The 13,405-nt window shown below is 41.7% G+C and overlaps 1 protein-coding gene across 1 annotated transcript in view; it reads left to right on the top strand.

The window, feature by feature from the left end:
* The first annotated feature begins 6,365 nt into the window (after nucleotides 1-6,365).
* The window catches only part of LOC121546475 (voltage-dependent L-type calcium channel subunit alpha-1D-like), a 30,395-nt gene continuing 23,355 nt past the window's right edge, over nucleotides 6,366-13,405 (top strand). The window contains exons 1-4 of the mRNA XM_041857746.2: nucleotides 6,366-6,376; nucleotides 6,561-6,666; nucleotides 12,964-13,103; nucleotides 13,199-13,344. Of these exons, the coding sequence (XP_041713680.1) occupies nucleotides 6,366-6,376; nucleotides 6,561-6,666; nucleotides 12,964-13,103; nucleotides 13,199-13,344 (403 nt within the window). The remainder of the gene's footprint in view (nucleotides 6,377-6,560; nucleotides 6,667-12,963; nucleotides 13,104-13,198; nucleotides 13,345-13,405) is intronic.

Genomic DNA, 13,405 nt, shown 5'->3' with positions numbered 1-13,405 from the left:
AGACGCTTTTATCCAAAGCGACTTACAGTCATGCGTGCATACATTTTTGTGTATGGGGTGGTCCCGGGGATTGAACCCACTACCTTTGCGTTACAAGCGCCGTGCTCTATCAGCTGAGCTAGAGAGGACCACAGCCCTTATCATTGCTTCTATGGTCAAATTTAATCTGCACTTACATTCTCAATGAAGTAAGCATTATATCACAATAATAATGCACCCATCTGTCACATGCACAATGTTAGCTTTTGTCAAATGCTTTAGAACCGGCAGCGATGATGTTCAAAGTAGTAAACCTACAGAATAGTAGACCGGTGACGTCGAGCGCCAGTGGGAGGGAGCAGGAGTAGGCGTGACACTAGCCACTAGCCACCAGCTCGCGATACATGCTGGTATAGCCTACATGATGACATTATTATGGACAAAAGAGCGAGATTATTTTGATTTGTCAAATGGCAGCCAAGCATGGATCATCATGTCACCAGAATAAGACCCTCGATTTTTATTGGAAAGGAGCATCAAACTCATCACCTTGCACTTTCAAAACCCTGTGAAGTTCATCATAATGTATTTAATCTGTAGCCTAATAAACTGCATGCTTTCCCAAGTCATAGTGGGAGGATCACACAACATGTCATCGCGTGAGTCCCAGTTTACTTCGATATGATGGTTATTATATCAATATTTGCGCATAAAAGTGTTTTTTATTTCTCGCATAATTAATTTTACCAACACAAAAAGATCCCATCTTTTCTAATGTATTTAGTTTTGTTGATATTTGGAAAGTTTACCGACAAATTAGCTGCTTCCATCAGGCCTGTCTTGACATTTTTTATCCTAAATGTACTTTACTTGCATAAATAAGTTGGATGGAAACCTGGTTTATGACTGATACTGTATTCTGTTGTTTATCTACCTTAGTTGAATGCACTGACTGTAAGTCGCACTGGATAAGAGTGTCTGCTGAATGACCAAAATGTAAAAAATAAATAAATAATAAACACTTGCAAAGCATGCTGGGTATTATTCTAATGAACTCTGCCCACCTAAACAAGTACAGATCCAAATCTGAACAATCATAGACTTCTAGGCTATGTTTCACACATTTGAAGTACACATTTGGTCGGAATGGACCAGATCCAAATCTGAACAATCATAGACTTCTAGGCTATGTTTCACACATTTGAACATCACACAATTTTTTGTTTGTTTGTTTGTTTTTGTCATTTAGCAGAAGCTCTTATCCAGAGCGACTTACAGGAGCAATTAGGGTTAAGTGCCTTGCTCAAGGGCACATCGACAGATTTTTGGCCGGCAGGGATGTGGGTTCGTTTCCCACGGGGGGCCAGTATAAAAATAAAAATAAATAAAAATAAAAATAAAATATGTATGCATTCACTAACTGTAAGTCGCTCTGGATAAGAGCGTCTGCTAAATTACTAAAATGTAAATGTATGGTACATTACATTACAGTAGAGTAGCGTTGAATTCAGTAGAGTGCAGTATAGTTTAATTCAGTAGAGTACAGTACAGTACAATAGTGTTTAATTCAGTAGAGTAGAGTACAGTACAATTTAGTTCAGTAGAATAGAGTACATTAGATTAAAGTAGGGTACAATACAGTACACTATAGTTTTCTTTACTTTACTGTGCTCTACTGTGCTCTACTGTACTGTACTGTACAGTACTGTACTATACTCTTCTTTTCTTTACTGTACTGTGTGTGTACTTTACTGTAATGTACTGTCCTCTGCTGTGCTCTACTGGACTAAATTGTGCCGTACTGTACTGTGATGTTCAAACGTGTGAAACATAGCCTAAAAGTCTATGTTTGTTCAGATTTGGATCTGGTCCATTCCGACCAAATGTGTACTTGTTTAGGTGTGCGGAGCTCATTAGAATAATACCCAGCATGCTTGGCAAGTGTAAAAAAAAAAGCATTTACATTTTGGTAATTCAGCAGACAATCTTATTGTGCTGTACTGTGCCATTCAAACTTGTGAAACATATATGTCTATGATTGGTTCAGATTTAGTCCAGTCCGGCCCAGACCAAATCTGAGCCAATTATAGACATCTATGTTTGGGCCAAATCAAGGCCAGACCGGACCAAATCTGAACCAATTATAGGCATCTATAATTGGGCCAAATATAGGCCGGACATTGAAATCAAGTCCAGACCAGGACAAAATCGGAACCAAACATAGACGTCTTTGATTGGTTCAGATTTGGTCCAGACCGGACCAAAAATCTAGATCCTTGGATATTGAAATCAAGGCCGGTCCAGACTGCAGCAAAAAATAAATAATAAATAATATGGCTGGTCCGGACAGGACCTAAAAAATACGTCCAATAGACGTCACCGTCGGTAAATGCTTAGTGGGCATTTACGAGAAAAGTAAACCCCACAAGGTGTGCACTGCAGGGATGTAGCTCAGTTGGTAGAGCACGGTGTTTGCAACGCCAGGGTTGTGGGTTCGATTCCCACGGGGGGACAGTATGAAAAAATAAAATTATGTATGCACTCACTAACTGTAAGTCGCTCTGTATAAGAGCGTCTGCTAAATGACTAAAATGTAATGTAAAATGCAGCAACTCTCCCTGCACAACTTGTTCGTCTGTCCTTGACTGATCGATTGCTGTCCATGGTGCTGAAAATGCGTCCAAAAGGACTTGGCGCAAGCTGGTCTAGTAGTAGAATTTTATTAATCATATCCATGGACCACACTGACCAGAAGTTTCTCTACGTTCCCTCTGCCCTCCCTTTAAAAGATTTCACGGTCATCCCTTTAAACGGCTCAATTACTCTAATCCTGAATTCAAGACTGACCACAGCCGATCGTTAGCAACCTGCGGAGTGTGTTGGGACGAGTTTATTATGATTATTTTCCATTTTTATCTGGGCTTACATGGTAAAGAAAAAGCTGCTGCATTGGACCAATAAATAAGAATATCAGATTTAATGAGTAATTTGCTGTAGAAATAGTACGACAAGGATGGACCAATTACCGGTGTGGAGCACTGACACGGATTATGAAATGACTTGCTCTCTATAACATTTTATTTTTTTATTTTTTTAACAAGTGTCAATACGCGATGCACAGCCAATTTTAACATTGGTTGTCAGTCAAACTCTGCAACTTACAAAACTATTTGATGGTGGCTCTTTCCCTGAAGCTGAAGGCATATCGTGGTTTTGAGCTGCGACATGGCAGGAAAAGGTAAAATATAGGCCATGCAAAACGTCGTTTTGGTTGCTCCCAATCTGTAATTGTAAAAGGCTGACCCTGTGACTTTGTTTTGTAAATGGAGTAAGGGGCAGCTGAGAAAGTATAAATTCATTGCTGCGCATGCAATGACTGAAAGTCCATGAGATTGTCATGATACTGTAATTCTAAACGTATCTTGAACCTTTACTTTGTTTGTTTACAAATGACAATGCAAAAACAACATAAACAATGATGTAATACAACCTCAGCTTTTGGGTTATAATAGGGTATGACTCATAAGGCTTTTAATATCCTTCAGGAATCAATGGGCATAATGTATGTAATATAATTTATTAAAATAATATTGAACAGCAGCTGTAACTCAAGGATCTCCTACAATATAAACTGTTAGTCCTAGTCACTTTCAAAAACAACTCTTGTCAGATTTGTGTCATTATCCAATTTAAAACCATTAGGCCTATATACAGTACCATTATCACGAAACACAATAAGGAATAATAGCCAACACTTATGGCTGGGGGCAGTGGGTGGGCATATTGTCAAACGGCCCTTTTATCAACAGGTGTCCAACTAAAGAACTGGGTCACAGCTGTTCTACTCAATATGGTACCTTACTGTACCATGTAGGCCTATCATACCTTACTGTACCATGTAGGTCTATCACACCTTAATGTACCCTATAGGCCTATCACACCTTAATGTACCCTATAGGCCTATCACACCTTAATGTACCCTATAGGCCTATCACACCTTAATGTACCCTATAGGCCTATCACACCTTAATGTACCCTGTAGGCCTATCACACCTTAATGTTCCCTGTAGGCCTATCATACCTTAATGTACCCTGTAGGCCTATCACACCTTAATGTTCCCTGTAGGCCTATCATACCTTAATGTACCCTGTAGGCCTATCACACCTTAATGTACCCTATAGGCCTATCACACCTTAATGTACCCTATAGGCCTATCATACCTTAATGTACCCTGTAGGCCTATCACACCTTAATGTACCCTATAGGCCTATCACACCTTAATGTACCCTGTAGGCCTATCATACCGTTAATATACTCTGTAGGCCTATCATACATTACTGTATCTTGTAGGTAGTCCAATCAAATCCAGGCTGAAACCAATACCTGTCTAACCCCTGGCCACATGTCAATAATATTATCCAATATGATCATAATACTGTTGTTTCATTAGCCATCTCAGTAGCCTTGTGGTTAGAGTGTCCGCTCTCAGATTGGAAGATTTGGAATTCGATCCTCGGCTGGGTCATACCAAAGACTGTAAAAATGGGACCCAATGCGTCTCTGCTTGGCACTCAGCATTAAGGAGATAGATTGGGGGTAAGTCCCTGCGATAGACTAGCGTCCTGTCCAGGAGGTGTACTTGTACATGAAGCTGCCTCACGCTACAGAAACAGGAAATAGGCTCCTGCTCCTATGAGCCGTTCCGGCTTGTGCAAGGCTACTTACTTACTCTTGTGTCATTACTGTAGATGAATATTGGCCAGTTTTTGAGTAATTTACACAATATTGAAGTGTAGGTCACTTGATAGATATTAAAGACTGAAAAACAAAGTGAAAAGAAATTGTACACAACATTGTATACACACAGTAGTGCATAGTAACTACATAGAAATAACCTAGATAATGAAATTGGTAAATGAATGGTGACAATCTTCTCTCTGTCTCCTGCAGAGGATGGCGTCTCCTTGGCCGGCTCGGTTGCCGGAGACAAGTCCGACACCCTCGGCTCTGCTGCCTCTGGCAAGAAGAGGGGTGGAGGACAGAAGAAGCAGATACAAGCCAACAAATCTGCTCTCCGAGCTCCCCGAGCCCTCTGCTGCCTCACCCTCAGTAACCCCATCCGCATGGCTGCCTTAGCCCTTGTTGAATGGAAATATCCTTCAATGATGATGTACCTCTGTGTGTGTGTGTGTGTGTGTGTGTGCATGTGTGTGTGAGAGAGCATTTAAACCCCCTACAGTGTTGAGAGACCCTATTAAAGTTCTCAATCACATACAAGCATTTTTTTTTACAAAATTGTGTAGATTTTCAAAACAGAGTCCACGAGACACAGACCTCTGTGGCCTTTCGCAAAACAGTAAATGCATTTTCAAAATGCAGTGGTCTTCTCAAAACATAAATACATTCATCATAACTATATTATACCACCAAAATTATTCCAAATATATTTATCAAAAGAGCACAACTGCCTGTAAAAAGAATAACGCAACCATAACAGAAAGTTAGTCTGTCTTTAAAAAATTCCAGTTGATCAATACATTTTCTTTGCAGTCAGTAAATCAAGATGATCAACATTGGAAGTACAACTATCCAATGGTGCAGTATTATGGGCAATTACTCTCCTTTTATGCATATTTTATAAAACAATTTCATACACATCAAATCAAATATTATTCCTTCTAAAAAATTAAAATTAAAATAAGCACATTGTTTTCAGGATTCATTCATTGGTATCATCAAAATCCAATTCCGTGTATTCAATTCATAGGCTGGTTTACTCATAGTTTTGTAGACTTTACATTGGCGCACAGAAAAACAAAATAGAAATAAGGAAAGGTGATTACAATAGAGGAACACAACTGATATGAATGTATAGGCCTCAATCATCACCAAAACAAAGCTCTATAATGTAGGCCTGGGATGATACCAGTATCGCGATACTCATTAGTGTCGTGGCAAGGAAACAAAACACGAAGTGGATTTATCTTCTTTAGGAAAACAGCCCTAATGTTGGAAACAAATATCATTATGTTGTCATTCAGAATCACATTTATTTATTTTAAAGCTATAGTACACACTATTTTACATACAGCAGGTTTGTAAAGGACCAAAGAGTGAGAGCTGCTTTGTGGTTTCATTTTTGCCACGGAAAAAATATTGCGATACTGATATCGTCCCGGCCCTACTATAATGGAAGGTCAAAATGTTGGAAATGAGGACTTAGGAGTAACCCAAAGTTACTTAGAAGTAACCCAACTTCATTTGCTGCATCTCTGCATGTCCACACTGCCAATGTGTTATAGTCTGTGAACAAAACACTTAACACTGAATGTTGTATTCACTGATGACATTTGTATTTAAAGTTTGGCAAAAAGTGGGCTAAGATATGCATGTCAGGTACTAAGGCAAGAAAATGATCAGAAGTTCTGTAAATGTATTTGAACATTTGATCATTGCTGTTCTGCTGTAGATACGTTTCAACACAGATCCAAAAATTGCTTGTACGCGATTGAGAAAAACTGTAAATCAATGATGCGTTCAATGTGATGTTTAGTGTTTACCCTTAACTGTGGTCCTGCAGACCTTTTGATATTTTCATTCTACTTGCTATCTTTGCCAACTGTGTGGCCCTGGGTGTATCTAAACCCTTCCCAGAGGAGGACTCCAATTCCACCAACCACAACTTGGTGAGTTGGTGCAAGGCGGCTGATACAGAGGCTGAGGTGTCAGTCAGGGAGATCATAGAGGCTGAAGAGAGGGTTATTTTGGGAGTGCTATATAAGGACCAAACCTGGGTTAAAATAGAGATATTTGAAATCTGCTTAATTTAGCTTGCTTGGCGCAATTGAATCAGTGGAATGCTCCTTAAAGTGCAAAACCCACCTGGGACTCAAGCAAATGCTCAAAGTATTTGAACAATTTCAAATATATTTGAACCCATGTCAATTGAATCAATTGACGAAAGGCGATCAGAAAAGCCTGGAAGCCTCGTCGTGAGATGTAGCATATCAAAGGATGTATCAAAATACTATGGAAAACAGGTAGATTACAACAGTTTCAGAGAAGTTAGGGGTGTAATCCTAAACCATAATAGTGTTAAAGAGGAAAAGTTGGGGGTCTGACTCCATCACCACGTCAAGCCCCTCGAACCTGATCTGTGATCTGTTATAGATTACAATTCCAAATAGTCTATATATGTCTCTGCTCTCATAGGCACTGGTTATCCAGTTGAAGTCGGAAGTTTACATATACTTAGGTTGGAGTCATTAAAACTCGTTTTTCAACCACTTCACAAATGTCTTGTTAACCAACTATAGTTTTGGCAAGTCGGTTAGGACATCTACTTTGTGCATGACACAAGTAATTTTTTCAACAATTGTTTACAGACAGATTATTTCACTTATAATTCACTGTACCACAATTCCAGTGGGTCAGAAGTTTACATACACTAAGTTGACTGTGCCTTTAAACAGCTTGAAAAATTCCAGAAAATGATGTCATGGCTTTAGAAGCTTCTGATAGGCTAATTGACATCATTTGAGTCCATTGGAGGTGTACCTGTGGATGTATTTCAAGGCCTACCTTCAAACTCAGTGCCTCTTTGCTTGACATCATGGGAAAATCAAAAGAAATCAGTCAAGACCTCAGAAAAAAATGGTAGACCTCCACAAGTCTGGTTCATCCTTGGGAGCAATTTCCAAATGCCTGAAGGTACCACGTTCATCTGTACAAACAATAGTACGCAAGTATAAACACCATGGGACCACGCAGCCGTCATACCGCTCAGGAAGGAGACGCGTTCTGTCTCCTAGAGATGAACGTACTTTGGTGCGAAAAGTGCAAATCAATCCCAGAACAACAACAAGGGACCTTGTGAAGATGCTGGAGGAAACAGGTACAAAAGTATCTATATCCACAGTAAAACAAGTCCTATATCGACATAACCTGAAAGGCCGCTCAGCAAGGAAGAAGCCACTGCTCCAAAACTGCCATAATAAAGCCAGACTACGGTTTGCAACTGCACATGGGGACAAAGATCGTACTTTTTGGAGAAATGTCCTCTGGTCTGATGAAACAAAAATAGAACTGTTTGGCCATAATTACCATCGTTATGTTTGGAGGAAAAAGGGGGTTGCTTGCAAGCCGAAGAACACCATCCCAACCATGAAGCATGGGGGTGGCAGCATCATGCTGTGGGGGTGCTTTTCTGCAGGAGGGACTGGTGCACTTCACAAAATAGATGACATCATGAGGAAGGAAAATTATGTGGGTATATTGAAGCAACATCTCAAGACATCAGTCAGGAAGTTAAAGCTTGGTCGCAAATGGGTCTTCCAAATGGACAATGACCCCAAGCATACTTCCAAAGTTGTGGCAAAATGGCTTAAGGACAACAAAGTCAAGGTATTGGAGTGGCCATCACAAAGCCCTGACCTCAATCCTATAGAAATGTTGTGGGCAGAACTGAAAAAGCGTGTGCGAGCAAGGAGGCCTACAAACCTGACTCAGTTACACCAGCTCTGTCAGGAGGAATGGGCAAAAATTCACCCAACTTATTGTGGGAAGCTTGTGGAAGGCTACCCAAAACGTTTGACCCAAGTTAAACAATTTAAAGGCAATGCTACCAAATACTAGTTGAGTGTATGTAAACTTCTGACCCACTGGGAATGTGATGAAGGAAATAAAAGCTGAAATAAATAATTCTCTCTACTATTATTCTGACATTTCACATTCTTAAAATAAAGTGGTGATCCTAACTGACCTAAGACAGGGAATTGTTACTAGGATTAAATGTCAGGAATTGTGAAAAATTGAGTTTAAATGTATTTGGCTAAGGTGTACGTAAACTTCCGACTTCAACTATAGCTCACTCATAATAAACAAAAAGGCCTACATGAGCAGAATAAAGCAAGGAATTTAGAGGTAGAGATATGGGGGTGGACAATGTAAATCTTTTAGACAATGTAATCTTTTAGTAGAGTGATATTTTATTAGAATACCCTTGAGGGAATTCCTCGAATGGGAGTGGAGTGTGGGGATGGGGGGTAGTACACTACCTCATCATGCTGAGTCTGTCTAGTCCATCTGCTTGGCTGTGGGGCAGGAGAGTGGTTGGTAAGTACTGTAATTATGTCCCTCCGCCGTGGATCCCTTTATTGGATTAGACTTGTGGAGGGGAACTCAGGCTGAAGTCTGAGGCTTCACTGTAATACCCCCCTCTCTACTATAGTGATTCCAGTATGAAAACTTTACAGTGATTTACAGCACATTAACACTCAAACATAACATACACTATATATACAAAAGTATGTGGACACCCCGTCAAATTAGTGGATTTAGCTGTTTCAGCCACATCCATTGCTGACGTGTATAAAATCGAGCACACAGCCATGCAATCTCCATAGACAAACATTGGCAGTAGAATGGCCTCACTGAAGAGCTCAGTGTCTTTCAACGTGGCACCGTCATAGGATGCCACCTTTCCAACAAGTCAGTTAGTCAAATTTCTGCCCTGCTAGAGCTGCCCCGGTCAACTGTAAGTGGTGTTATTGTGAAGTGGAAACGTCTAGAAGCAACAACGACTCAGCAGCAAAGTGGTAGGCCACACAAGCTCACAGAACGGGACCGCCGAGTGCTGAAGCGCGTAGCACATAAAAATCATCTGTCCTCGTTGCAACTCTCACTACCGAGTTCCAAACTGCCTCTAGAAAGCAACGGCAGCACAATACAGTGAAGGAAAAAAGTATTTGATCCCCTGCTGATTTTGTACGTTTGCCCACTGACAAAGACATTATCAGTCTATAATTTTAATGGTAGGTTTATTTGAACAGTGAGAGACAGAATAACAACAACAAAATCTAGAAAAACGCATGTCAAAAATGTTATAAATTGATTTGCATTTTAATGAGGGAAATAAGTATTTGACCCCTCTGCAAAACATACTTGGTGGCAAAACCCTTGTTGGCAATCACAGAGGTCAGACGTTTCTTGTAGTTGGCCACCAGGTTTGCACACATCTCAGGAGGGATTTTGTCCCACTCCTCGTTGCAGATCTTCTCCAAGTCATTAAGGTTTCGAGGCTGACGTTTGGCAATTCGAACCTTCAGCTCCCTCCACAGATTGTCTATGGGATTAAGGTCTGGAGACTGGCTAGGCCACTCCAGGACCTTAATGTGCTTCTTCTTGAGCCACTCCTTTGTTGCCTTGGCCGTGTGTTTTGGGTCATTGTCATGCTGGAATACCCATCCACGACCCATTTTCAATACCCTGGCTGAGGGAAGGAGGTTCTCACCCAAGATTTGACGGTACATGGCCCCGTCCATCGTCCCTTTGATGCGGTGAAGTTGTCCTGTCCCCTTAGCAGAAAAACACCCCCCAAAGCATAATGTTTCCACCTCCATGTTTGACGGTGGGGATGGTGTTCTTGGGGTCATAGGCAGCATTCCTCCTCCTCCAAACACGGCGAGTTGAGTTGATGCCAAAGAGCTCGATTTTGGTCTCATCTGACCACAACACTTTCACCCAGTTCTCCTCTGAATCATTCAGATGTTCATTGGCAAACTTCAGACGGGCCTGTATATGTGCTTTCTTGAGCAGGGGGACCTTGCGGGCGCTGCAGGATTTCAGTCCTTCACGGCGTAGTGTGTTACCAATTGTTTTCTTGGTGACTATGGTCCCAGCTGCCTTGAGATCATTGACAAGATCCTCCCGTGTAGTTCTGGGCTGATTCCTCACCGTTCTCATGATCATTGCAAATCCACGAGGTGAGATCTTGCATGGAGCCCCAGGCCGAGGGAGATTGACAGTTCTTTTGTGTTTCTTCCATTTGCGATTAATCACACCAACTGTTGTCACCTTCTCACCAAGCTGCTTGGCGATGGTCTTGTAGCCCATTCCAGCCTTGTGTAGGTCTACAATCTTGTCCCTGACATCCTTGGAGAGCTCTTTGGTCTTGGCCATGGTGGAGAGTTTGGAATCTGATTGATTGCTTCTGTGGACAGGTGTCTTTTATACAGGTAACAAGCTGAGATTAGGAGCACTCCCTTTAAGAGTGTGCTCCTAATCTCAGCTCGTTACCTGTATAAAAGACACCTGGGAGCCAGAAATCTTTCTGATTGAGAGGGGGTCAAATACTTATTTCCCTCATTAAAATGCAATTCAATTTATAACATTTTTGACATGCGTTTTTCTGGATTTTTGTTGTTGTTATTCTGTCTCTCACTGTTCAAATAAACCTACCATTACAATTATAGATTGATCATTTCTTTGTCAGTGGGCAAACGTACAAAATCAGCAGGGGATCAAATACTTTTTTCCCTCACTGTAACTGTTTGTCGGGAGCTTCATAAAATGGGTTTCCATGGCAGAGCAGCTGCACACAAGCCTAAGATCACCATGCAGAATGCCAAGCATCGGCTGGAGTGGTGTAAAGCTCGCCGCCATTGGAATCTGGAGCAGTGGAAACGTGTTCTCTGGAGTGATGAATCATGCTTCACCATCTGGCAGTCCGACTGACAAATCTGGGTTTGGCGGATGCCAGGCGAACGCTACCTGCCCGAATGCATAGTGCCAACTGTGAAGTTTGGTGGTGGAGGAATAATGGTTTGGGGCTGTTTTTCATGTTTCGGGCTAGGTACCTTAGTTCCAGTGAAGGGAAATCTTAACACTACAGTATACAATGACATTCTAGACAATTCTGTGCTTCCAACTTTGTGGCAACAGTTTGGGGAAGGCCCTTTCCTATTTCAGCATGACAATGCCGCCGTACACAAAGCGAGGCCCATACAGAAGTGGTTTGTCGAGATCGGTGTGGAACAACTTGACTGGCCTGCACAGAGCCCTGACCTCAACCTCATCGAACACATTGGGATGAATTGGAATGCCTCATCAAAAGAGAACCATCACGCTCTCCCAGAAGCTTGGCTGGTGCGTAAAACCCGCAAATTCAGACAAACAAAAATATTTTTTGGAGTGCAAACCCATTATACCTTTTTTGGGGGATTAATTGGAACGCCGACTGTGAGCCAGGCCTAATCGCCCAACATCAGTGCCCGACCTCAGTAATGGCTGAATGGAAGCAAGTCCCCGCAGAAATGTTCCAACATCTAGTGGAAAGCCTTTCTGGAAGAGTGAAGGCTGTTATAGCAGCAAAGGGGAGACCAACTCCATATTAATGCCCATGATTTTGGAGAGAGATGTTCAACGAGCAGGTGTCCACATTCTTTTGGTTATGTAGTGTATGTACATGGACACATACAATGCCTCTTAGAATTGTGTTAATAAATACTTATATGGTAATGGTCCTCACTTCAGGGACTTCAGCTGTCCTGAGTTGAATAGAATGAAGCAATCGCTGTCTTCATTCATTCATTATACTACAGTTTATCGTTCCATAGTTAAGGTACTGTATATTGACCTTCTAATCTGTCACATCACCTTGTTTGACCACGATGCTATAGCCAGGTTTTGGCTGCATTCCTATTCCAGCCTGATGCCTAGCGACTGTGGTGCCAGAGATTAGCAGCATTAAGAAGCATTAGTCCAAGGGTTACTGACTAGCGCTCTAGTGACTGGCTTATTAAACCTGTTTTAGGCAGTAAGTTAACAGGGCTGAAGCTACTGTAATCACTACCTATAGGACAGACTATGGCTACTTCCAAAATGGCTCCCTATTCCTGTGCACTAATTTAGACCTACAGTATACATGTACCGTATAAACCGTCAACGTGACAGTGCCTGCCTTCCTTGCCACCCCACATGCAGTAGATATATCAACATGAAACATTACATCCCTAAATATAATATATGAATTTGGATATTAGTCGGATATTAACCCTGCATTATGAACATCCACAGACATCTTGTAAAATGTCTTTACCTCATTTTCCCAACAGTTGTCTTTGCTCTTGACTGATTACAGTAACAGACAAATTAGGAAGTATGTATATTTGACCATGCTGTCTTCTCCCTCTCTGTGAGTGCAGGAACAAGTAGAGTACGTCTTCCTGGTCATCTTCACCATTGAAACCTTCACTAAGATCCTGGCTTATGGCTTGGTCATGCACCCTAGCGCCTACATCCGCAGTGGCTGGAATTTGCTTGATTTTGTCATCGTTGTCGTCGGGTACGCTAGCTCATGTCTCCATTCCTCTTCTGTTGCCCCCTCCTTTCTGTTTATGGTGTTTTAGCTGTATTGTTGTTGTGCGGCTGTTGTTGCAGGTTGTTCAGTGTGGTTGCTGAGGGCACAGCCGACCACAAGCCTGGAGAGGCCCACCACGCAGCAGGCAAACCAGGAGGACTAGATGTCAAAGCTCTCAGAGCCTTCAGGGTGCTGCGACCCCTTAGGCTGGTGTCTGGTGTGCCCAGTAAGTTTGCGTGTGTGTGTTTGTGTGTGTGTGTGTGTTTCAGTAAAACTCATCTCTCTGC

The sequence above is a fragment of the Coregonus clupeaformis genome, chromosome 30 (genome assembly GCF_020615455.1).
Source record: "Coregonus clupeaformis isolate EN_2021a chromosome 30, ASM2061545v1, whole genome shotgun sequence".
NCBI lineage: Eukaryota > Metazoa > Chordata > Actinopteri > Salmoniformes > Salmonidae > Coregonus > Coregonus clupeaformis.
The sequence above is the reverse complement of the archived record's forward strand: the minus strand, read 5'-3'. Positions and strand labels throughout refer to the sequence as shown.